We start from the raw sequence: 27252 nt of genomic DNA, 5'->3' as shown, positions 1-27252 counted from the left end.
TTTTAACTTTTAAAGCATCATGAAAATAGTTTATTCAGCAGATTATCTTTAAGATATCTTTATATTACTTTGATGGCCTGGAATTACTATGAGGTAAACTTTTTCTAGTCAGAAAGTAATTAATGACTTTATCTTTTCCTTTTCCTAACAATTAGCACTTTGGCTTGAAAAAAAAATTCAATAAGGAAGCAAGTATTCATAACTAAAAATCATTAAATATTTAGTAAAAATACACATTCAACGTATCTTTAAAAAACCTGGACTATAAAAAAACCAAAATCACCTGGAATTTCTGTGAAACCATTTGATAACACTCATATAGAAAGAAAACTCAGACAAGATTAAAACTCAGGGGCCAGTGTTGTGTTGTAGCAGGTTAAAGCTGCCACCTGCAACACCAGTATCTCATATGGGTACCGGTTTGAATCTCAGTTGCTCCACTTCCAATCCAGCTCCCTGCTATTGTGCCTGGGAAAGCAGCAGCAGATGGCCCATGTGCTTGGGCCCCTGCACCCATGTGGCAGACCTGGATAAAGGTCTTGGCTTCTGACTTAAGTCTAGCCCAGCTCTGGCCATTGCAGCCATCTGGGAAGTGAACCAACAGAAGGAAGATCTCTGTCTCTCCCTCACCCTCTAACTCTAGTTCTACCATTAATTATCTGTATAACCTTGACTAAGTTATTTAGTCTCTCTTAAAAGTAGTACGATGGAGGCTGGCGCAGTGGCTCACTTGGTTAATCCCCTGCCTGTGGTGCAGGCATCCCATGTGGGCGCTGGGTTCTAGTCCCAGTTGCTCCTTTTCCAGTCCAGCTCTCTGCTGTGGCCCGGGAAGGCAGTGGAGGATGGCCCAGGTGCTTGGACCCTGCACCCGGATGGGAGACCAGGAAGAAGCACCTGGCTCCTGGCTTCGGATTGGCGTAATTCCAGCCGTGGAGGCCATTTTGGGGGTGAACCAACGGAAGGAAGACCTTTCTTTCTCTCTCACTGCCTAACTCTGTCAAATAAATAATAATAATAATAAAAGTAGAACCACCTGGTCACTTGCATTTGTGTGTGTGTGTATATATATGCACAAGGTATAACTAAGACTACTTTTTAATCCAGGTCTAAAATTCTGTTTCTAATAAAAAGGTAACAAGAAGAACTGGGATACTATGGATTAATTCTATTGAGAATCACTGTATCTGTGTTCTAGTTTTAATACATGAAAATAATCCTGGGGCTGGCATTATAGCACTGCAGGTTTAGACAATGCTTATGACACCAGCATCCCACGTAAGAGTAACTGGTTCTAGTCCTTGCTGCACTGCTTTTGATCCAGCTCTCTGCTAATGTGCCTGGGAAAGTAGCAAAAGATGGCCCTGGTACTTGGGCCCCTGCCATCCATGTGGGAGACCCAGATGGGGTTCCTGGCTCCTGGCTTCAGCCTGGCCCGGCCCTGGCTGTTGCAGCCTTTAGAGGAGTGAATCAGCTGATGGAAGATCTCTCCCTTTCCCTTTCAAATAAATAAATCTTAAAAGAAAAACAAACAAAAAAATAAAAAATAAAAAAATAAAAAACAGCTGTACTGGCAATGACATTCATGCTTCTTGATGTGTCACTATTCTTCCTCTAAAATATATTCACCACCTTCCCCCATTTCTGATGAAAAGCCGTAGTGCTCTCTTTCATCATAATTGAACTCAAGACTTCTACTTTACTGGCTTATAGAATCAAGAAAAAAAGGACAGCTATGGGTTTGAACTTAGTCAAAATTTTCTGGAGTTTAACAACAATAGTTTCCTGCTGACCTAATATTCCAGGGCTGAACAGTGACTGCCTAAAACTATTTTATAGAGTAGGTCTCATGTTACAATGTTCATACTCTTTCAGATTAAAAGTAAAATTTAATCAACTTACCATTGTTCCAAAAGGAATGGCTCTTGAAGCATGGTAATAAATGGCTATAAAATTGATGAAGAAGGCAGTGCCACACACCATAGCTGGGATAAGGAATGCCCCAATGAACATCTGCTTTATCCATCTTCTTCCTGAAAGAGAAGGGAAACTGAAAACCAGAACTAGACAGACACACATGAATTTTTTTTTTTTGCCAGGCAGAATTAGATAGAGATAGAGATAGAGATAGAGAGAGAGAGAGAGAGAGAGAGCAAGCGAGAGCGAGAGCGAGAGCGAGCGCTACAGACAGTGGCTGCTACAGCCAGAGCTGTGCCGATCCAAAGCTAGGAGCCGGGTACTTCCTCCCGGTCTCCCATGCGGGTGCAGGGACCCAAGCACTTGGGCCATCCTCCACTGCACTCCTGGGCCACAGCATAGAGCTGAACTGGAAGAGGAGCAACCAGGACTAGTACCCGGCGCCCCAACCAGGACTAGAACTCGGGGTGCCGGTGCCACAGGTGAAGGATTGGCCAAGTGAGCCACGGCACCAGTGCACTTTTTTTTTAAAGACTTATTTATTTATTTGAAAGGCAGAGATAGAAAGAGAGTTAGTCTTCCATCTGCTGGTTCATTCCCCAAATTGCTGAAATGGGTGGAGCTGGGCCAATCCGGAGCCAGGAGCTCCTTTTGGGTCTTCAAAGTGGGTGTAGGGGCCCAAGGATTTGGGCCATCTTCTACTGCTTTCCCAGGCCATAGCAGAGAGCTGCATTGGAAGTGGAGCAGCCAGGACTTGAACTGGCACCTATATGGATTGCTAGCACTGCAGGCGGTGGCTTTACCCGCTATGCCACAGCGCAGGCTCCACATTGATGTTTAAAATGTAATTACTTAGTATCAAATTATTTACTTAAAATTTTAATATAGAATGCAAAATTTGATATCCTAATGATTGTTTCAAAACTAATAAATACCAGTCCAGTTCTGTGGGCACATGTAACAGAAACACAACTTGTAAAGTCAACCAGTTGTACAGGAAAAAGGGCTATGACCTGTACTAAAATACTCTGATCTTTTGTCCTAATCGTGCTACCAAAATGTTGTGAACTTTGGTAAACCATTGAATCTCTCTGGGCTACAAGCAGGCCTAAACAGGAGTTTCAGAAGTATTACTTGGAGGCCCAGCATTGTGGCACAGCGGGTAAAGCCATCACCTGCAGTGCTAGCATCCCATTTGGGTTCCATTTCGAGTCCTGGCTGCTCCACTTCCAATGCAGCTCTCTGCTGTGGCCTGGGAAAGCAGTAGAAGATGGCCCAAGCCCTTGGGCCCCTGCACCTGTGTGCGAGACCTGGAAGAAGCTCCTGGCTTAGGATTGGCACAGCTCCAGCCATTGTGGCCATCTGGGGAGTGAACCAGCAGATGGAAGACCTCTCTCTCTCTCTCTCTCTCTCTCTCTCTCTCTCTCTCTCTTTCTCTCTGCCTCTATAACTTTGCCTTTCAAATAAATAAATAAATCTTTATATAAAAAAAAGTATTAGAATTCCAGAGCTTGTTGCCATGCCCATGAAGTTACTGATGAAAGAAAATCCCAGGATTCCTGACCCTGCTTCAACCAGAACAATTCTATTTTCAACAGTTTTATGCATTAGAGTTTGGAGTCAGAGGATGGAATGAGATTACAGTGTTTCAGAAACAAGTGTAAACACTGCTGGGTTAAACATTCTCTAAAGGCACTCAGTTCTATAATTATAGATATGTGTATCCATGTTTTAAAAGGAAAAGAAAAGGGGCTGACACTGTCTCGAAAGAAGCTAAGCTTCTGCCTGCGATGCCAACAACCCTGTGGGCACCAGTTCATGTCCCAGATGCTCCTCTTCCAATCCAGCTCTCTGCCAAGGCCTGGGAAAGCAGTAGGTTTCATGATGACAACTACATGTGAACAGCTTTAAAAATAGCTTTTCAAAATATTTTTATGGTGCTGGTGCTGTGGCATAGCAGGTAAACTGCTGGCTGCGGTGCCAGCATCCCATATGGGCACTGGTTCAAGTCCTGGCTGCTCTACTTACTATCCAGCTCCCTGCTAATGTGTGTGGGAAAGCCAGTGGAAAATGGCCCAAGTGCTTGGGCCCCTACACCCACATGGGAGACCTAGAAGAAGCTCCTGGCTCCTGGTTTTGGATCAGTCCAGCTCCAGCTGTTGTGGCCTAAATTTAGGGGAGTGAACCATCAGATAGAAAACCTTTCTGTCTCTCTCTCTCGCTGATTGTAACTCTACCTCTGAAATAAATAAAATCTTTAAAAGGAAAAGAAAACAATGTGTTTCATGAGCTGTTGCTCAGTGATTCAAACTACAGATTTGTAACTGGATTATAAATAGACTTTTTTTACTGTATTTTTGTATCTCCATGCATTGCCACAATTCTATATAATGATCACATATTATTCAAATAATCATCGAAAGAATTTTAACTTGCATAATGAAAAATTTTACATCATGTTTAAATAAACGAGGAGAGCAACAAGGATCTGTATTTCCATTACAGCAAAGTAAACACAGAAGTGCACCATAGGTGTAAAACAATTTCATATAGCTTAGGAAATGTAAAGAATTGCACTGGATCATAACTTAAAAATGCAACCTCACAATCACAAGCTGTAGGGATCCAAAGAGAAAAGTGTCACAAGAAAGACAAGCAATATCCTAACTTTTGTTTTCTCCTAAAGAACTTTATATAGATCATTTTAAACATTGGTCTCATTGAACTGCTACTCCAAATCTTAACATTCCTCCAGAAAAACTTTCAGTCTGTTCTTTTCCCTCTATTTCATTTCCTTTTCAGGCAATTCAAGAACCCTTCCTTTCCAACTAATATCAAGCATATGAAAAATAACACTAAAAAGGCTAGCCATTAAAGTATTATTCTTAGTTAATTCCAACTCTGTCCTGTCATTTTCTTTTTCTGCATTCTCCATCAACTTTCCAGAATCAGGCGTGTTCTTAAAAAAAAAAAAAAAAAAAAAAAAAAAAAAAAAAGTCCTTATCCAACTCCGTTCCTCCTTTTTCCCCTCACATACTCTAAGAGCCCCACGCACATTCCACTGGGTACAGTCAACAGCCAAAGCATCCACATTACTGTGCTTCCTACTGTTCCTCACTCCCCTGGAGACTGTACTGAAGTTCCAGGCTATCCCTGGCTTCAAACTGGTTCTAGAGCATTATTCAGTGTACTGCAGACAACATGATCTTGAGCTTCACTGTAATTCAAATCCTGAGATAACCAAAAAATTCTTGATTCCCCATGTTGACTTCTACATTAACCCATTTTCAAGGAATAGCTCAGACAAATTATCAGGGCATGATCAGACCCCCTCAGGGGACTATAAATCAGAATATAATCTTCAGATTATACATCATATGATTTGATTCTCCTAGACCTCAGCATAAACTGTGAAAACCTTCAAGTGTACATGAGGTAAAAGGAAGTTTAGGTGGGTGTTCTTAACTTACAATGAGACTAAAAGCAAATTTATGTACAGGTTTTGAATAAATTTCCTCTTTAAATAAATTTGCTTCTGCTGTGAAACTTTTTATGGGTTTAATAAACTGTAAAATTTCTACTCTAATGAGTTTCCAGGTCAAAATCAAAGGAGTCACCTTAGGTCTATTTGTTTCCTCAGGATTCAATCCTATTTGATAGGACTCATTTCCCATATCTGGAAGTAGAATTTAGAGACTGAATACTAACAGTCAGGAATTCATAATGATGCTCCCTTAGGCAATCCAAAGAATTATCTATACTGAAGATCTAGTAGGAGCAATAAAAAAAAAAAAATCAATGGTAATCCACAATATCCTGAAAGAATTTAAAATGATCCTATACTCTAATTTCCTATAACCTGTAAGCCTTCCTGGTTTACTAAAAGATAGGATCCCCTAATGCTGACACCACTTTGGATGGGCTGTAAAACATTACCTTAAGATGTCTCCATTCTTGCAAATATAGTTTTGAAATCTTTCAACAAGCATTCATTCATAAACTAAAATATGCAAGTCTACTATTTTCAATACTTTTCTGACAAAGAATATTGTAAGGAAAACAAAGGAACTTAAAGACTACTGAAAGTCATCACAGGAAGACAACACCTGAGCACAGCGCCCCTGAATCCATGAACTATCCCCATCATTTCTAGGTCACTGTAGCAAAGGAGCAAGGGGATGACGAAGACCTCCTAGCAAGAGACCATGATACAGATAACAAATGTTTGCAGTGTCTTTTGATAAACATTTAAGTCAACAGGAACAACTGCCTCTCCTATTTTGCTTCCACTGTCCAAAAACTTTCCCCACAAGCCATTATGTATACCTTTATATTCGTCTATAAGGTTATATGCTCTGTGGAGGCCTTACACATAGCTATACTACCCATTTTAAATTCCAAGTACCTCACAGGGAAATACTAGCACCTATAAGGAAAATAGACTGATAATTCCTAAGTTACCTCCTTGTCTAGCATATAGACTTCCACCAAAATAACCATTCACTGGAGATGTAGCAGCATAGACAAATATGGCTGTACTGAGCATGGATCCCCTCCTAAAAAGAGAAAAAATATAGGTGATAAATTAAAACCAAAGATTTAATGAAAACATCATATACTTCAAGAAAAATTTAATAGAAACACAAAAATATCACATTCTAGACTGTAAAAGACCTCAAAATGTTCTCTAATGAATGATTTTCTAGTTAAAATATACTTAAATTATACAGGGTGATCCTAATTTTTTCTAATCTGCAGTTAAATTTCATAATAAACTAATATTTCACATTTCTTTGGCAAAAATATTACAAACTGGTGCTAAAACTTTTCACAACCCTGTAAACCAACTCTATCACATGAGAAAGAATATTCACCTACTTCAAAAAAAACCTAGAATATTCCTTTCCTTTTTAAAATAATTTTATTTTTTAAAATTTGTTATTAATACAAACAGAACAGATTTCATGTAGCTCATAGATACAATTCTAAGAAAATAATGCTTTTGTCCTCCTCTTTTCTTTTTTTTCTTGTAATTATTTTGATAATATTTTTAATTCACTTTATAATCATGGGCTTAATCCTCTAGAATATTCCTTTTCATAACTTGATTCACCTGCTTAAGATTCTTGCCTGTTAACAGAAATAAAATGAAGTGGGATCATTTATATTAAATGCTATTATTTTAAATTGTACAACACTAATACTTTCTCTATTTGGTTTCCCTTACATTGTTAAAAATTGTGTTTTTAAAAAATCTATAGGTCCACAGTCAACACTAAGTCAGAACAACAATCCCTAACCTCTTACTCCTCTAATAATGTCATCTACAAAATTCAGATCAACCCACCTATTGAGTAAAACTGGAAAAAATATTTGAAAATGTCTAGTTGCATAGGGAAATATTAAAATTGATGACAGTATCAATATCACTGATACCACTTGCTGTAATACAGAGATGTACTTATTAGCCAACTGTATATTAGTCTTGAAATATGTAGCAAGTTTCTGCTCAACTATGCTCACTTCCTTAAAATGGATGACAGTGACAACACCGTTGTATTTCATTTCTGTCAATAGGTAGCTAAACAAATGTAATATAAGAAGTTGTCATTCCCACGTTTAAAACGCAACAAATCTCAGCCAGTTTTAAAACTCAAATTTTTTTCCCCCAAGAACCCAATTAACAATGCTTCCTGTAGAGATCTTCTGGTTTTGGGAGGTAAATGACAAGTACTAATTTAGTCAACTATGAAATTCTTATACTTCTTACAAAGAATCTAATTGGATCTTCAACTTTAAAAGAAAAATGCCTATTAACCTCCCTAAACAGTTTTAGAAACAAAGTAATCTCTGCTCACATCTCTAATGGAACATAACCTTTATAACCAACCAAAACGTTCAGGAATGCTCATAAATTTTCACGTTACAGAAAAATACACTTATAGCTAAAGATTACTATTCACTATTTAATTTGTCTGCAATGAAATTTATTGTATTTAAATTCTAAGATAATTTAAATAACCAAATATTTAATGATGATTGATTCAGAGGGTTCCAATAATTTAAACCACTCAAGAACAGAAACATCATAAAGTATATGCACTTACTCTGTATATAAATCTTCTATCATTGCAACAATGATAACAATGAGAGATACAGCAAATATCTGACATCCAGAACCAATGAGAGAGGAAAATATCAGTGGGTGACTTGAGGGTCTAAATACATCTCCATGCACCTGTTTCCATCCATATTCATCTCCTAGGTCTCTATCCTATATATAAATATATTTTTACAGAGAAAAGAAAAAAATTTAAAATTAAATGAAAATATAGTTGTTTAAAAAACATTGCAGCTATAATTTACCACCCTCCAAATTTATAGCTATTTAAAGGGATTTAAATATTGAGAAAAGAAATTTCAGTTTAAAATAATCCCTGTCTTAAAAACTGATGTTAGTATTGAAGTTCAGGAAGGTGATTCCTGGTTGTGATGAGAGAATCTCAAAGAATGAAAAAAGAAAAGATTTGGGAGCAGAAAGAAAAGGTCAATGGGGCTAGCACTGTGGCACAACAGGGTAAGCAGCTGCCTGTGACACCAGCATCCCGAATCAGATCACTGGTTCGAGTCCTGGAGCTGTGCTTCCAATCCATCTCTCTGCTAATATGCCTGGGAAAGCAACAGCAGATGACACAAGTGCCTGGGCCCCTGCCACAATGAGGGAGATCTGGATGGAGTTCCAGCCTCTTGACTTTGACCTTGCCCAGTCCTGGCCATCGTGGCCATTTGAGAGTGAACCAAAGGACAGATCTCTTTCTCCGTCATTCTGCCTTTCAAATAATTAATTAAATATTTTGAAAACTGAAAATTTTTAAATATTTTCTTTATTGAAATGGTCAAATTGACAGAACAGTATACTGACTTTCTTGTTATTTTCACACACCATCCTTGACATTCTTATCAGACTGTGGCCTAAATAAAACTGGGACCAGAGAGAGGGAAAACGAATAACAGTTCCCACACCAGTATATGCCCTAAAAACATAATGTACTTATAGACTAGAATTTAACAAAACATATGGGGAAAATATCAAAGTTTTAATTTAATTGTATATAGTATTTTTAAAAAAAGAACTCAATTTTCACTTTTCAACCCTAGTAAGCAAGTGTTCCTAAAACAGTTTCCTAAGGAATGGCAGTCGTAAAGAAATTCTCTTTTGGTGGGGGAGACGCACACCTGATGAGATTTGTTTGAGACGCGCCAAATATTTTATCTACCCTCTGATTCTTTACAATATAGTTTAGCATATTAACATTTAAATTTTGTAACTACTTCCCAAACTAATTTAATATTGGAGAATACCCACTTAGAACAGCCATTAATACTCTATAGAATGTATCTCTGTTCTATAATATAGTAAAAGAACTAAGAAGACAAACCTTTTCTCTCAACCCTCTAAATTAAATGTCAATTGATCCTTCTACCTGCTCCCTGAATTTTATGCAACGATTCCCAGGACCAGAAAGAGATTAATATTAACCTAATCAAAAGCTCTGAAAAACTAAAAAGTTTGTTTGATGTATCCTTAACTTGGTGGCAAAACTTGGCTTCAACTAATAATATGATTTATACTATTCATTGATAGATAGGATGAACACTCACATGTTATGCTGAAAAAATTAATGTATCTGATTACAGGGCATGGTCTCAAGACTCCACGGAGGGTTTTATACCTTTCTGAAATCTGAAAATTCTGAACTCTGAAAATTCTGAACTCTGAAAATTCACCTGGCCTCAAGCACTTCAGACAACAAAGAATGACTTTCAATCCAACATTCAAAATAATAATGAATTAAGCTGCTTTTATAAACATAACATAAAATGTTCACCATGTCATCCATTTCTTCCTCTTTACTGTACCGGGCATAATCTTTTCTTAAAGTTCTCATTAAAATCATTGAAACTAGGCCCACCAAGAAGATCACCATCATGAAGGAGTTGAAAATGGAAAACCAATGAATCTAAAACAAAACAAAATAAAATGTTATCAACATAAAATGACAAAATTCATAGGTTTCATTATGACAACTATACATTAACATCTTTAAAAATAACTTTTCAAAATCTTTTTACTGGGCCGGTGCTGTGGCATAGTGGGTAAAGCCTCTGGCTGTGGTGCAGGCATCCCATATGAGCACCGGTTCAAGTCCTGGCCGCTCCACTTCTGATCCAGCTCCCTGCTAATGTGCCTGGGAAAGCCAGTGGAAAATGGCCCAAGTGCTTGGGCCCCTGAACCCATGTGGGAGACCCAGAAGAAGCTCCTGGCTCCTGGCTTCAGACCAGTGCAGTTCTAGTTGTTGTGGCCATTTGGGGAGTGAATCAGCGAATGGAAGATCTCTCTCTGTCTCTCTCTTTCTGTAACTCTTCTTTTCAAGCCTGGAACTCCATCTGGGGTCTCCCAAGTTGGGGGCAGGGACACAAGTACTTGGGCCATTCTCTGATTTTCCAGGCACATAAAGCAGGGAGCTAGATCAGAAGTGGAGCATCCTGGGGCGTGGCGCCGTGGCAAACTTTGGTTAATCTTCGGCCTGAGGTGCCAGCATCCCATGTAGGCGCTGGGTTCTAGTCCCAGTTGCTCTTCTTCCAGTCCAGCTCTCTGCTGTGGCCCGGGAGGGCAGTGGAGGATGGCCCAAGTGCTTGGGCCCCTGCACCCACATGAGAGACCAGGAGGAAGCACCTGGCTCCTGGCTTTGGATTGGCACAGCGTCGGCCGTGGCGGCCATTTTGGGGGTGAACCAACGGAAGGAAGACCTTTCTCTCTGTCTTTATCTGTAACTCTGTCAAATAAATAAATAAATAAATCTTTAAAAAAAAAAAAAAAGAAGTAGAGCATCCAAGATTCGAACAGGTGTTCTTAGGGGATGCCAGCATCACAGGTGGCAGCTTAACCCACTGTGCCATCACACCAGCCCTGAGACTAGCTTGTTTTCTTTTTTTACAGTAAATTTCCATTCATCAGAAATATTATACAAGCTTTCACAATCAAATTTACTGTACAATTTGACTGGGGCTGGTGCAGCCACCTTCTGCAGTGCCAGCATCCCATATGGGTGCCGGTTCGATACCCTGTTGCTCCACTTCTGATCCAGCTCTCTGCTATAGCCTGGGAAAGCAGTAGAGGATGGCCCAAGTCCTTGGGCCCCTGCACCTACGTGGGAGACCCAGAGGAAGCTCCTGGCTCTGGATTGGCGCAGCTCCAGCCATTGCAGCCAATTGGGGAGTGAACCAGTGGATGAAAGACCTCTCTATCTCTCTCTCTCTGCCTCTCCTTCTCTCTCTGTGTAACTCTGAATTTTAAATAAATAAATACATTTTTTAAAAATATACAATTTGACCATATAAACATGCTATTCAGTATCGTATAAAATGAGCACGGGCATCAAAGTGGTCTGGGTTTTAACCAAGGTTCTGCCAATTCTCATCTGAAAAATGTGTAAGGCAAATCACATAATAATATATACAAAAATTATGACATCATGTCTGGCACGAAACAGCAGATAATAAATGTTAGCTCCGTACAAACCTATAACCCTTAAAAATGAGGACCAAATCATCATGGTCGGTTGATATGGACTAAGGCCACCTTCCTTGAACAGTGTGCTTCACTTGCTCACAGTTGGTTCATCCTCTCTACCCCTTAAGGTCCTCAATGTTCTCAAAGCTCTTGGCTTTGATTTCATGTGTACATTAATCACAACTTATATACATATTCTGGTTCTTCATCACAAGGTATATCTCTGAGTGCATCTCAGAACCCAGTGCATCTTACTTGAACTAGGTCTGTGGCACTGCCCAGTTATTCTTTTATGAATATTCCATTCCCAGAAGATCCTTAGAGGCAGTTCCAGAATTTCTCTTCACTCTTCAAAGCCTCAAAGTCACCCTTTCTCTTGCCTTCGCTTGAAGCAGATTAGCATAACTTCTATCAGCCAGCATAACGTGACTCTCTTCACTTATCCTCCTAGCCTGTCACTCCTCCTGTCAATCTCCTATGGCACATCATAAACACTAAACAAATCTCGAAGTTACTGTTATCACTATTATTATCTGTGAAAATGTTCCCCTGCTGTTTTGTACCCTCACATTATTCAGATCTTCTCAACACCCTCCTTCCAATGTCAACACTTTTCCAATCAGACTACTGCTCCATTTCTTGCTCTAAAGCACATTGCAATTTCCCTTTGGTCCCACTGAAACATCTCTCAAAGGCCTGCAATGAATTTCTAACCCAATTCAGTAGTCCGTTATCTGCCTAACCCTCCTTGATCTCTCTGCCACCCTGACCCCCAACGCTACACCATCCTTCTTCACTGACTGCAGCTTCTCCTGTTTCTACCGGTTCATCCCACCCTTTGGGAACTGCCTGCCCCCAAAGCTCCCCTCTTGGTACTCTGCTGTGACCTCTTTAGGCTCTTGGAACTTTCAACCAGTGTTCTAATGACAACACCCTCCATTCCTAAATGCCCAACCTGCTCCTAATCTCTAACTTTCTTTCTCATTTTTCAGACTTCTGCTAACAACAATAGTTTCCACTTGAATGCCTTCCTGAAATTTCAAACTCAGCTTCCCAAAAGCAAACTCATAACATGTCACGTGTGAACATTTGGCTTTGGAAATTCAGAATTAGCTCTGGTTCTTGCTTCTCCTTAATGACTTCATAGGTAACAATTATTGACTTCTATTTTCCTTCAAAAATGTCTCCTGTATCTCTCCCTTTCTCTCTATTCCTACACCATCATCTCATACCTTGACTGTTCTAATGGCTTCCTAGTTGGCTAGTTTGTGTGTGTCTTTGTCCTCCCCTTCGATCCTGTAAAAAGTTACCAAGAAAAATCTTTCTGAAACACATTCATATATCACTCCCCTATGCTAACACTTACAGTGACACATCTTAAAATGCATCCCATAGCAGAGTGCCTGGGTTGGAGTCCTGGCTCCACTCCTGACTCCAGCTTCCTGCTAACATACACCCTGGGAGGCAGTGATGATGCTCAAGTACGTGGGTTCCTGCCACCCACATAAGTGACCTGGACTGAGTTCCTACCTCCTGGCTTCACCTGGCCCAGCCCCAGCTGTTGCAAGCATTTCAGGAGTAAACCAAGGATGGGATCACGTTCTTTCTCTCATCATCTCTCACTCTTCTATAGATGTGTGGGGGCAGGGGCTACCTTTCAAATAAATTACAAATTAAAACATTTTTAAATCTTAATTTTTTTTTTTTTTGACAGGCAGAGTGGATAGTGAGAGAGAGAGACAGAGAGAAAGGTCTTCCTTTTGCCGTTGGTTCACCCTCCAATGGCCGCCGTGGCCGGCGCGCTGCGCCCAGTGCACCGTGCTGATCCGATGGCAGGAGCCAGGTACTTATCCTGGTCTCCCATGGGGTACAGGGCCCAAGCATTTGAGCCATCCTCCACTGCACTCCCTGGCCACAGCAGAGAGCTGGCCTGGAAGAGGGGCAACCGGGACAGAATGCGGCGCCCCAACCGGGACTAGAACCCGGTGTGCCGGCACCGCTCCAGGTGGAGGATTAACCTATTGAGCCGCGGTGCTGGCCTAAATCTTATTTTTCTCCAGTATTTAATACTTCCTGAAATAGGGCTACCTCACCTTATCTAATCAATCTTTCATTCCATTATATTCTATATTCCAGTCAGGCCTATACCTCCTCAATGACCGACAAGCACAGCATACTCACTTCCATCTCTGTGTTTTCTCATAATTTCTTCTCTCACAGGATGTGCTCCTATTCACTTTATAAATTCTAACTAGTCTCTAATTCCAACTCATGTACTCTTTCCTCCATAAAACCTCATAGGTACAAGACTCTACTTCTCATAGACATCCTCTTGCTCTAACCTTCCACACATACATACATAGAAAACTGAACATATGGACATACTATCTTATGTAATCAGGATAGATTTTTAACTTGGGCTACTCTGTTGAGGCTGTGCACTATGATAAAGGGCTCCAGGCCCTCTTACCTACCCTGAGGCATCAGGGATAAACTCTTCCTGAAAAAAGGAGAGAGTCAATGCCACTTCATAAGAGCATTCTTTCATTCACTCTATTTATTTATTGACCACCTACTGAAATTATAAAGGAAACAATGAATACATTATATTTTAAAATGTTTTCCCCCAAAAGGTTATAAAACTTTATTATAAAAGTATCACTTAAGATTTATAAGGGTAGTTAGTAACGATTGGCTTTTCCAGGGCTGGCATCATGGCATAGCAAACAAAGCTGCCGCCTGTGGTACTGGCATCCCATATGGGTGCTGGTGCGAATCACAGCTGTTCCATTTCCAATCCAACTCGCCTGGGGAAGGAGTGAAAGATGGTCCAAGAACTTGGGCCCCTGCACCCACATGGGAGACCCAGAAGAAGCTCCTGGCTCCTGGTTTCAGATCAGTGCAGCTCTGGCCACCTAGGGAGTGAATCAGCAGATGGAAGGCATCCCTCTCTCTCTGCCTCTGCCTTTCTGTAACTCTGCCTTTCAAGTAAATAAATAAATCTTAAAAAAAAAAGGGGGGGGGGTGGCGCTGTGGTGTAGTGGGTAAAGCCACTGCCTGCAGTGCCAGCATCCCATATGGGCGCCAGTTTGAGTCCAGGCTGCTCCACTTCCGATCCCGCTCTCTGCTATGGCCTGGGAAAGCAGTGGAAGATCGCCCAAGTTCTTGGGCCCCTGCATCCGCGTAAGACCCAGAAAAAGCTCCTGGCTTCAGATCGGCACAGCTGCAGCAGTTGCGGCCAACTAGGGAGTGAACCAATGGATGGAAAACCTCTTTCTCTCTCTCTGCCTCTCCTCTCTCTCTCTATGCAACTCTCACTTTCAAATAAATAATTCTAAAAAAAAAAAAAAAGAAAGAAATATATATATAAAATGTTAGGCTTTTCCAAAGATTTGGTTTTGCTTCTATACTGGGAAATTAATAATAACTCAGAAGAGGTCAAGAGGGGGAAAAACATGACTCTTATCATTAAACTGTTAAAGACAATAGAAGTTTTGCATAGTTACTATGCAGTAATGAGAGATATGACATAAATGCTAATATTTATAACAAGGCTCTCTTCTATTTTCTAAGACACAAACTTGATAGCAATACCTGTTATAATGCACCACCAATAACTTGACATTTTATAATATTCTTTTATTCTAAGATTATGAATTTTTTTTTGACAGGCAGAGTGGACAGTGAGAGAGAGAGACAAAGAGAAAGGTATGAAATTTATTTTGGGGGAAAACATTTTTATAATTATTGCATCAGGGAAACCATTTCTCGAAAACAATAAAGAAACCGGACATCACAAAGGGGTAACTAACCCTAGTAACTGCTGCACTCCAGCACCCCCTAGTGTTGATAATCTTAGAGCAGCACCTTGAATTTGTCATAAGTTTAGGACACAATAATTAACCACACCAATAGTGCTGCCTCTTACTGAGAACCAGCTATGTGCAAAACACCAAAGTAGGTGCTTCAGGCCATATATTATCAAAGTGAAATTTCCCCACAACCCTGTAAAGTATTACAGTCCCTGCTTAACTACTGAGGAAAACAGGAGGTGGAGACCTGGTCATTTAGCCGAGTTTGAATCTGGTTTAGCTCCTATGCTGTGTTTTCAGCCACTAGACTAGAAACAGTCCCTATACTTACATAGTAAGTCCCTACACTTACATAGTAGATTCCATCCCCTCTCACCTACAAAAGGAAAACACTGCACATGTTTCCCATCGCTCCTGTACACTGTCAGTTTTTGGCAGTCTGCTGAACCCTGCCGGCATATTTACTTAATATGCTTCTTTAATCTTAAAAAAAATAATTCCTGTCTCCATCTTCCCTACCAGCTACTGCACTATTTCTTTGCTCCATTTAGCAGCCAATCTCCTCACAGGTCTGTACTTGTTGTCTCCAATTTCTTTCCTGTCAATCTTCACAGTAGCTCCATTCAGATTTTGCCCCACCACTACACAGAAACTGCTATTCATCAAGTCCACCGATAACTCCAGATGAACCCAACAGTTGCTTTTCAGTACCCATCTTACTTGACATATCAGCAATAAATTCAGAACTAATCTTTCTATCCTCCACAACACACTTCCTTTGTATGACAGATTACTTTTTGTCCTCACTCCCCAAAGCCATTAGCTAGATTTCCTATTCTCCCTTAACTCTTCTTACTACACCAGGAATCAATCCTTGGAAATCATATCCAATCTCACAGCTTTTAATACTACTTATAGCTGGTGCCACGGCTCACTAGGCTAATCCTCCGCCTGCAGCGCCGGCACCCCGGGTTCTAGTCCCGGTCAGGGCGCCAGATTCTGTCCCGGTTGCTCCTCTTTAAGTCCAGCTCTCTGCTGTGGCCCGGGAAGGCAGTGGAGGATAGCCCAAGTGCTTGGGCCCTGCACTCGCATGGGAGACCAGGAGGAAGCACCTGGCTCCTGGCTTCGGATCGGCGCAGCTCTGGCCGTAGCTGTTATTTGGTGGGGGGGGGGGGGTAAACTAACGGAAGGAAGACCTTTCTCTCTGTATCTCTCTCTCACTAACTCTGCCTGTCAAAAAAATAAACACAACAGTACTTATATATCAATTACTGAAAAACTTGTATCTATCTCTAGCCCAGACCTCTTCCTCAGGACTCCATATTGACATATCCAACTTAATGGAAAGTGTCTCCATTTGGGTATCTTACAGACATCTTGAAACTTTTAAGTCCCAATCTCAAAATATGGCCCTAGTGAGAGCAGCTCCATTCTAACAGTTGCTCAGACTGAAAACCCTGGAGTTCTTTTCAACCCTTCTGTATCTTTCTGTCAATTAGAAAATCCTGTTGGCTCTATCTTCACAATATATTAACAGCCTAACATTTTCACCCCCTAGGTCACTTACCACCCTGGTCTGGGTTACCTTCACTTTTTATATGAGTTGCTACCATATCCTCTTCATTAGTCTCCCTGCTCCAACCTTAACCTCACAGAACCTACTCCCAACCTAATAACCTAAATTAGCAGGTAAGTCAGATTTACCTCTCCCCTGCTCTCTAAAAACACTACAGCACTCCCCTAGATCCTTCACATTCAAGAGTAAAGGAAGTCCTTTCAAGGGCCACGGATGATTTGGCTCCTGCAACCTTGCTGACTTCATCTTCTGCTCATCCTCAAACCACAAACAGGTCCCCACTTTAACAGGCTTTTAATAAGTGTCACCTCTGCCTGGAATACTCTCCCCCCAAATATCCACATACTTTATTTCCTACAACTCCTTTAAGCTTTTGATCCTAAGTTTAAAGGAAACCACTAGGTATAACAAAGTACGTAGACCTTAAGTTTTACAAGTGCAGTTACCTACACAGGGAAGCCTCCAACAGTCCAGCACTGTCTGTTTTAAATCTAATTTAAGTTTCAGTTCTAAGAAGCCCACTTAACAACCATGGATATGAACTGCATTCTCCCATATTATAGCCTTCTTTGAAGAGTAACATTCTGGCCTCCCACATGTTGTATTCTTCCTTGTGTATCTCTTAATTATTATAAACTACAGGCATGAAAAAGTGAGCTTTTGGTTTGCCTTCTACCACCTCCTACCACCCTATGACACCCCCAGGTCATACTTGCAATCATCATTAGCTAAATCTTGAAATCCACAGCCTTCATTCAGCACAGTGCCTTGCATATGGCAGGTCCCCTGTGTTTGTTAACCTGGTGCAAAGCTATACAAACTATTTACCTACCCTGTGTTGAAAAAAAGATGGATCCAGATATTTGTCAAATCGATCTTCAAATTTTACATCGGATTTTTTCCATTTTACCTGAAAAAAATGTTTTTCCATTTAAAAACAAAGGCCAATAAACAAATCAACAATTGATGACAACACCTTAAGCAAAATTTAAAAAGATTTACAAACTTAGAGTTAAAAATAAAAAAACAGTGCAAAGTTACTGACAATCAGTGAAGCTTAAAAAGACATTACAAAAACTAATCCAAGTTTTCTGTGTATTAATTAAACTTACAACTTAAAGGGATCATTTCAGTTTTCAAGGATTGTTTATTACTCTTGAATTACATATTCTGACCTGAAAAATGTGTTAAGAACTAACTTAACAGAATCATGTTATAAGTGTTTAAACTAATTAGAATTTATCCTTATTGCATTATTTTTATCACAACTATCAAATTTCTTCATGTTTAGCTATGCAAATATTATTTGCACTAGGCATATGTGCACAAAGCTTGAACACTACTATTATCTACTAGTAACAGACTCATCCCAGTTACAAGGAAAATAAATGGCAGTTCTAATAGCAAACGGTACTGTAAAAAACAAATAGCAGGTCCCACAAATGCTTAATTGGCATCTAACATGACAGACCAGAAACAAACCTACTGCTTGCTTTTAGGAGGCTACTAGGCACACTGAGAAAACAGAACAATAATAATATTTTGAAATGTCCCATTTCAAGCCACATTTCATTTACTGAAGTTTGAAAACACAATTGCTGACATTAGATCACAAACACATCTTCCTGCACACAATTATGTTAATACTCACTGAATAAGACATCTGGATTTTAGTATTTGGAACCAGTTTCACCTTCCCTTCACTAGTTAGGTTAACATCAACTATTCGGTTTCCATTAAAACCTATTTCAAGTTTTTTGTAGGTCCAAAGATAATAATCTTCTCCATTTTCATCTGCTTCACCAACAATACCTACAAAAGAAAAAACACTTTATACAAGGTAATACCACTTAACATTTAAAATATCCTAGAAGGTAATGCACATTCAAATGTTTTTGTATATAAAAGCGTTTATCACTACTACTCCTTATAGGCAGAACAAGGCAGAAGTGCAGGCAGGACTTCTGCTCTTTGTTAACTACCTAGCAAACATACACCATGGCCGTTCCACATCAAGAAAGTGATGAACAGAGGCCACTGCTGTGGTACAGAAGATTAAGCTGCGGCCTGCAGTGCCAGCACCCCACAAGGTTGCCAGTTCGAAACCTGGCTGCTCCATTTCCAAGCCAGCTCCCTGCTAATGCACTTGAGAAGGCAGTGGAGGATGGCCCAAGCCCTAGGGCCCTGCCACCTGTATGGAAGACCTGGAAGAGGCTCCTGGCTCCTAACTTCAGCCTGGCCTAGCCCTGGACGTTGGCTGCGCCATTTGGGGAATAAACCAGTGGATGGAAGTTCTCTCTCCCCACTACCCCCTTCTCTTTTCTCCTCTATTTTTGCCTTTCAAAAAAAAAAAAAAAAAAAAAACTTTAAAAAAATAATGAACAGTTCAGCATAAGGTACCATTAATTTGATCCTCAAAGTTCATAATTGTCATTAGTTTCACCTTCATTGTAACAATTATCACCTTACATGTGCATACTATTTAGCAGCCCAAAATTTCTCAATTCTTCTATATCACCTTCTGTAAGGTTACTTCACCACTAGTTCTCAAAGAAAAATGAAAACCAAAGTTTCCAGAGGCCCAGTAGAACACCCTCTCCAATAACCTATTATCTACCCATTCCTAATAGGATGCACACTTGTATACCTGGGTCTCAAACTTAAAATGCCTCCTCTTGGGGCCAGCGCTGTGGTGCAGCGGGTTAATGCCCTGGCCTGAGGCACCGGCATTCCATATGGGACCCAGCTGCTCCACTTCCAATCTAGCTCTCTGCTATGGCCTGGGAAAGGAGTGGAGCATGGCCCAACTCCTTGGGCCCCTGCACCCACACGAGAGACCCAGAAGAAACTCCTGGCTCCTGGCTTCAGATTGGCGCAGCTCCGGCCATTGTGGCCAACTGGAGAGTGAACCATTGGAAGGAAGACCTCTCTCTCTCTCTGCCTCTCCTCTCTGTTAACTCTTTCAAATAAAAATAAATAAATCTTCTTTAAAAAATGCCTCCTCTTTATGCCTCAAGTTCTGTACCTGTCCACAGAAAGTCATTAAAATGAAAGAAGTGAAGATAAACAGTCATGAGGCAATAGTTTAAAATGATCACTTTGATCATAATTTGCGATATTGAAGGTAAAATTTCAAAAATGTGAGGACAGTAGATGGTAGCTGAGGAATCATCTCTTGTTCCCTGTCAGCATTTTTCCAGTGTTCCCCCACAAGCCTGTATACTTTCCAAGAGCCTTAAGCTCTGTAAGTTACTGAAGGCCTTCCTGTCATGGTCAGTGCACCCTGTTAAAGCATTAGAAAAAAAATAAGATGATTTCTTAGAAAGGATTATTTGATTATTGACAAAAATGATTCTTTCTAATGATACAAATTCAAGAAGTATAGTTTTGTTTTGTTTGGGGTTGTATAGGGGTAATGAAATTTTTCTAATAATGAATTTCATTAAGGTTTATTTGCCTGTCTGCTCTGAAAGCCAGACTTTGGAGGCAGATACAATATCAAATAAGAAGCTATTCTCTAAGAGGCTTTTAAAATCAATTCTGAAACCTTTACCCCAAAAAATCAGAGAAGAACTTTTTTTTTTCTCCATACAGGGATTCTCCAAGGCTCAGACATTATAGGACATCCAGAAGTATCTCCCCAAAGACGGCACAACCTGGAGTTCCAGGGTTGAAAAATATTTACACACTTTTTAAGACAAAAAAAAGCACAGCTGCCAACGTTGTTAAAGAAGCTTACAGGGCCAGCTCTGTGGCATAGCAGGTAAAGCCGCAGCCTGCAGTGCCGGCATCCCATATAGGTGTCGGATTGACTCCCGGCTGCTCTACTTCCAATCCAGCTCTCTGCCACTTCCTGGGAAAGTAGTGGAGGATGGCCCAAGTCCTTTGGCATCTGTATGGGAGACCCAGAAGAAGCTCCTGGCTCCTGGATTCGGATCAGCAGAGCTCTGGCCTTTGCAGCCTTCTGGGGAGTGAACCAGCATACGGAAGCTCTCGCTCGCTCTCTCGCTCGCTTTCTCTCTCCGGAAGATCTCTCTCTCTCTCTCTCTCTCTCTCTCTCTCTCTCAGCTTCTCTGTAACTCTGCCTTTCAAATAAATAAATCTTTAAAAAAAAAATAAAAAGAAGCAGCAGCAGCAGCTTACAGCACTGACTGAAAAACACTTAAGAAGTCAGAAAAAACCCATAGGCAATTTTTTTTTAATTTTTTTTTATTTTTATTTTTTGACAGGCAGAGTGGACAGTGAGAGAGAGAGTCAGAGAGAAAGGTCTTCCCTTGCCGTTGGTTCACCCTCCAATGGCCGCCGCGGCCAGCGCGCTGCGGCCGGCGCACCGCGCTGATCCAATGGCAGGAGCCAGGTGCTTTTCCTGGTCTCCCATGGGGTGCAGGGCCCAAGCACTTGGGCCATCCTCCACTGCGCTCCCTGGCCACAGCAGAGAGCTGGCCTGGAAGAGAGGCAACCGGGACAGAATCCAGCGCCCCAACCGGGACTAGAACCCGGTGTGCCGGCGCCGCTAGGCAGAGGATTAGCCTAGTGAGCCGCGGTGCCGGCTCTAGGCAATTTTTTTAAAAGAAAAAAAAAAAGGGAGGAAACTGCTCTCTCACCAAAAGCTAAGGGAGCTCAGACTAATGGAATCTCATATATATATATATACATATATACATAGGCTCATAAAACTTTAGTCAATAGTCACTACCTCAGAGTTGATCAGAAATGTCTGTGTTGCTGTAACTCTAATTACAATGATTTATATGAAATGCTTACTACATATACCTACTTAACATGCAACAGTAAAGATGAGGCACACAAATATCTGAGATTAACTTTCTTACAAATTCCATTTTATTATAACAGTCAACTCTGCTCTATTCAGTCTTTCATAGTTTGTTGCTCACGAGCACAGTAATCGGCTAACAATCTTTAAAAATCTTTCGTCCAAGCCAGCGCCGCGGCTCACTAGGCTAATCCTCCGCCTTGCGGCGCCAGCACACCGGGTTCTAGTCCCGGTCGGGGCACCGGATTCTGTCCCGGTTGCCCCTCTTCCAGGCCAGCTCTCTGCTGTGGCCAGGGAGTGCAGTGGAGGATGGCCCAAGTGCTTGGGCCCTGCACCCCATGGGAGACCAGGAAAAGCACCTGGCTCCTGGCTCCTGCCATCGGATCAGCGCGGTGCGCCAGCCGTGGCGGCCATTGGAGGGTGAACCAACGGCAAAGGAAGACCTTTCTGTCTCTCTCTCACTGTCCACTCTGCCTGTCAAAAAAAAAAAAAAAAAAAAAAATCTTTCGTCCAGAGACAAAAAAAGAAAAAACACTATGAGAAAACACTATGGAGCTCTTCTCCATTAACATGCATGAGCAAGGGCTAAAACATAAAATATTTTAAATATTTGGAATTTGGAAAATAAGAGGAATTAGCAAAGTAAATAAGCCATTTCAGAAACTATCACACCTAAAAATCATATTAACACAGTACCACAGGCAGAATCATATTTCAAACTCTTATTCAGTCTCTACAATTGTTTTTTAAAAACACAAAGTAAAATAAGATAACAAGAAAAATAAGAGCAGAGGATATTTCAGACTGTCCAAAGAACTTTTTAATTCCTTGAATCTGAGAAGTTACACTGTATGAAAGTTATATTTAAGCAGAGTTTCAAGTAAGGTTTGGTCTTGTCAAAAATCACTAATAACACAAGACCATAAAATTGGAAGTAAAATCTTTCAGTGGAAAATACTGAAGACATTTACACAATGATCCAGGAACCAATCACATTAACAGAGTGATTACATAAATGTTGATTATTATACAAACATTCCCAAACTCTAAATATAACATGTAACACTTACCCCATATTGGTAAGTCATCTATGTACATCTGGTACCAGTAGTGATTTTTGATGGCATACACAAATGCATCTCTCTTTTCTTTATCTAAGTCAATTTCACAGTAAGTGGCTGGCATCACATCATCTGTGTAAATTAAAAATTGTAATTTACCCACTGGTTTGCAAAATAGTTACAGGAAAAATAACAAGAAAAAAAGTCAACATTTCCTGAAGATTTCTATACATAACAGCTGAATCTGTACTATTCATGTATCTTTTAAGATTTTTTTTTTATAATCAAAGACTCAATCTTTATTTTCGAAGATTTTCTAAGAAATTCTCTCTTATATAAAGAAAATTATACAAGAACATTTACAAACAAAGTTTAGGGGAATGGCATAGTAGGGAAAGCCGCTGCCTGCACTGCCAGCATCCCATTTGGGCGTTGGTTCAAATCTCGTCTGTTACACTTCCAATCCAGCTCCCTGCAACGGGCTGGGAAAGCAGAAGATGGCCCCAAGTCCTTGGGCCCCTGTACTCTCGTGGGAGATGTGGAAGAAGCTCCTGGCTCCTGGTTTCCGCTAGGCTCAGCTCCAGCCACTGTGGCCATCTGGGCAGTGAACCACAGGATGGAAGACCCCTCTCTCCCTCTCCCTCTCTCTCTCTGTAACTCTGCTTTTCAAATAAATAAATACATCTTAAAAAAAAAAAAAAAAAGATAGTTGCTAGGCATACAATAGCTTAAACAATTAAAAAGATTCAAAGGAACTTTAAAATGGATAAATTGGTTTAATGAATAAATCCAGCAGGCATCAGTACTTGGAAATTCTCCCAAAGTCCCTTTAAGATGAGCCATTTCCACCCTTAACTGCTATCAAAACTACTACTACCATAATTCCATACAGATGGTCTCTAACTTACAAATCTAGTATTTCAAAATCTACTTAATGTTTCTAATGAAACACAACAAAATAAAAATACCTACAAATATTCTAATTGTCAATCAAAAGATTAAACTTTTGGTATGTCACTTAAGCAATTAAAAACCAAAAAAGAAAGCCCAGGTCTGTTTTTATATTTTTTGTACTACAATAATGGTTATTTAGAATCTGAAATGCAGTTCTCCCAAAAAACATACACAAACTTCTTAAATACTAATTCAAACGTTTTAAATATAAAGTATAGTTGAACCATGAATTTATGGTCACCGACAACATTATTTCTGTAAAAAATAGCAATCTGAGTTACAACTCAAGACATGTGGCAACATTATCTCTCCAACACTCAACAGAGAACAGCTTCCCTTTACTAAGCCCAAAGAGAAAATCCCAAAACCCCCAACACCAAGATGCCAGTGAACACTGAAGTCCCATGAAATATAGGAAAATACTCTCACCCTCAAAGTGCGAGAAGAAAATTGCTTTTTCTGCAACAACAATGATGTCTACAAAGATTTCTTTTCTACTCAGTTCCTTCTACACAGCAAGTAACTTAGGATTCTCATAATGATAAAAACTGAGGCTGAGCAGTGAAGCAAGGGAAGGTTAGGAAATTGAGACAGCTAAAAAGGGTCCCTGCAGCAGGAATCAGCACTGGCAGCAAGGGCGCCCCAGATGAGATTTCTGTGAAGTGTAATCACAGACAAATGGCAGCAGGCCATCGCTGCTACAGAGCAGCCAGCCAGAATCAAAGGAGCTCAGACTTGGAGGGTAACAGATGGCTGCAGCAGCTATGGGAGACCTCACAGCTCCCTCTGCAAAGCCACTGAAGTCCTGGCTGTTACACACATGTGATAATGGTCATTAGCACTTTGGTGGTTTTTGAAGGAAGTTCTGATACACTATATGACACTTCTCTCAAGATTTTCAAAGACTCTTGTCTGAACTTTAGTTCAGCTCTGTCTTCCAACTGACCTATTACCCCACCCTCTTGCCTATGGGCCATGAACCTCACAGACTAGCAGTTCCCACACACGTGGTGCTGCCCTGGCCTCTGGACTTTTGTACTCCTGCTGTTAACTCCACCTCATATGCCCATCCTAGAATTCTGTCGCTCATAGCCCCGCTGTCCTCTACAGGCCAGTTAGTCCCCGATTCCCCACCCTCACACCTTTCACATCCCATAGCCTATCCCTATCCCTTTCTCTGATGCCCCAAGGTTTTCACTACCCAGTTTCCTTATGGCCAAAGGCATACACAACTTTTTAACTTCACAGGAACATGTCAGTGCCTTAAAAACACCATTAGATCTTGAGAGCTATGTCCAGAACTACCTACAACCTTTTCGTCCCCAGCACGCCTGCTTCAGTATCCTGCACAGAGTAGCAATACTTTAATTTTAAGAATAAAATTCTCCATTTATTTAACAAACAAAATCATTAGTTATACCAAAGTACGGACATACACATGCACCTATGTATGAATGGATGGATACCTGCATATATGTGTGTAGGAGAAAAGACAATAAAACAAATGAAATTTTGAACAGGATCTCTCAGAAAGAATGAGAAGGAGGGTGAAGGGTATCCTTCAGTGATATAGATATAAAAAAAATTAGAGTAAAAGGAAAAGCCTGGGGCTGGTGCTGTGGCAAAGTGGGTTAAAGCCCCAGTCTGCAGCACTAGCATCCCACAGGGGTGCCAGTTCAAGTCCCAGCTGCTCCAATTCTGATCCAGGTCTCAGTTATGGCCTGGGGAAGCAGTAGAAGATGGCCCAAGTCCTTGGGCCCCTGCACCTGCCTGGGAGACCCAGAAGTTGCTGGCTCCTGGTTTTTGATCAGCTCAGCTCTGACCATTGCGGTTATTTGGGGAGTGAACCAGCGGATGGAAGACCTCTCTTTCTCAGGCTCTGCCTCTTTCTGTAACTGTCTTTCAAATAAATAAAACAAATCTTTAAAAAAAATAAAATAAAAGGAGGCGGGCAGCCAATCATGGCAGACTGCAAAAAGGGCACTGGTTGGTCATATTTTAATGAAATTCCTCTTCAGACAAGTAAAAAATATATATAAACATCACAAATAACTGAAAAACAAGCACTTCTCTCAGGATAGAGCCACTCTGAAGTCAACTAATGCAATGGGTATGAATATGCCAAATCGATATTCAACAATCTACTTGGAAGACAAATCTGAGAAACTCATCACCATAAATCATTGCTTTAAAATTATAATGGGTTTGGGGTTGGCACTGTGGTGTAACAGGTAAAGCCACTGCCTGTAGTGCCAGCATCCCATATGGGCGCCAGTTTAAGTCCTGGCTGCTCCATTTCTGATCCGGCTCTCTGCTTTGGCCTGAGAAAGCAGAAGAAGATGGTCCAAGTCCTTGACCCAGAAGAAGCTCCTGGGTCAGATCAGCCCAGCTCCAGCCACTGCAGCCATTTAGGGAGTGAACAGTGGATGGGAGACCTCTCTCTCTCTCTCTCTCTCTCTGCCTCTCTGTAACTCTGCCTTTCAAATAAATAACCTTTTTAAAAAAATTAATAGGGTATACCTTTCTCAGATAAAACACATACTTGGGGAGCCAGCGCTGTGGCTCACTTGGTTAATCCTCCGCCTGCGGCACCAGCATCCCATATGGGAGCCGGGTTCTAGTCCCGGTTGCTCCTCTTCCAGTCCAGCTCTCTGCTATGACCCGGGAAGGCAGTGGAGGATGGCCCAGGTGCTTGGGCGCCTGCACCTGCCTCAGAGACCAGGGGGAAGCACCTGGCTCCTGGCTTTGGATCGGCACAGCACCCAGGCTGTAGCAGCCATTTGGGTGGTGAACCAACAGAAAGGAAGACCTTTCTCTCTCTCTCTAACTCTGTCAAAAAAACACAAAAAACAAAACAAACAAACAAAAAACCACATACTTGGGAATTCTAAAGATACAGGTAAGATTTTACCAATGTAAATACTTAAAAAACAACACAAACTGGCCTCTTTTCCTAGAAAGTTTGAGAAGCAGTTTAATTTAATTTATTTATTTCAGAGGCAGAGAGACAGAGGGTTCCCATCCACTGGTTCACTCCCCAAATGCCTGCAGCAGACAGGGCTGGGCTAGAACAAAGCATTCCAATATGGGATACAGGAATCCCAAGTAGCAACTTAACCTCTAGGCCAGTGACCCTGTAGATGCTTTTAATGTGGAAATAAATAAAACTCAAGTTGTAAGGTAGCAAATGCTAAGCGATTTTTCAAATAAAAAGCAAAGTTAGATTCTGCAAACTGTACCCCAATACACCTTTCATCAATTCTCATTAAAACTCCAGGTTAATGACTGAATAAACACATGTAGCATTGAGAAAAGAATGTCATAATTATTCTCAGGTTCTCTAAGAACGTATCATGCTGCACTTTACCTTATCTTTTGATAACACTACTAAATTAGAAAATCAGATATGCACTATCTCAAATTCAGCAGTACTTGCCAGGGTCTCTCAAGAAATCACTATGAGAATATATAATCACTATTATAGAGAAATGGGAAGCAACATGAGTTGTAGTCTGAGCTCCCCTATTTCCTGGCTATGTGAATAGGAGTTAAGTCATTTACCCTCAACTGTGAAACAGACACAACAT

At 40.8% G+C, this 27252-nt stretch overlaps 1 protein-coding gene across 1 annotated transcript in view; it reads right to left on the bottom strand.

The window, feature by feature from the left end:
- Positions 1–27252, bottom strand: part of TM9SF3 (transmembrane 9 superfamily member 3) — a 75941-nt gene that overhangs the window by 29205 nt on the left and 19484 nt on the right. The window contains exons 3-9 of the mRNA XM_070057481.1: positions 22721–22843; positions 18528–18688; positions 17709–17786; positions 9804–9935; positions 8022–8188; positions 6376–6470; positions 1900–2030 (exon numbers count right to left, since the gene is read on the bottom strand). Coding sequence (XP_069913582.1) covers positions 1900–2030; positions 6376–6470; positions 8022–8188; positions 9804–9935; positions 17709–17786; positions 18528–18688; positions 22721–22843 — 887 coding nt within the window. The remainder of the gene's footprint in view (positions 1–1899; positions 2031–6375; positions 6471–8021; positions 8189–9803; positions 9936–17708; positions 17787–18527; positions 18689–22720; positions 22844–27252) is intronic.

Source organism: Oryctolagus cuniculus, chromosome 15, assembly GCF_964237555.1.
Source record: "Oryctolagus cuniculus chromosome 15, mOryCun1.1, whole genome shotgun sequence".
Lineage (NCBI taxonomy): Eukaryota > Metazoa > Chordata > Mammalia > Lagomorpha > Leporidae > Oryctolagus > Oryctolagus cuniculus.
The sequence above is the reverse complement of the archived record's forward strand: the minus strand, read 5'-3'. Positions and strand labels throughout refer to the sequence as shown.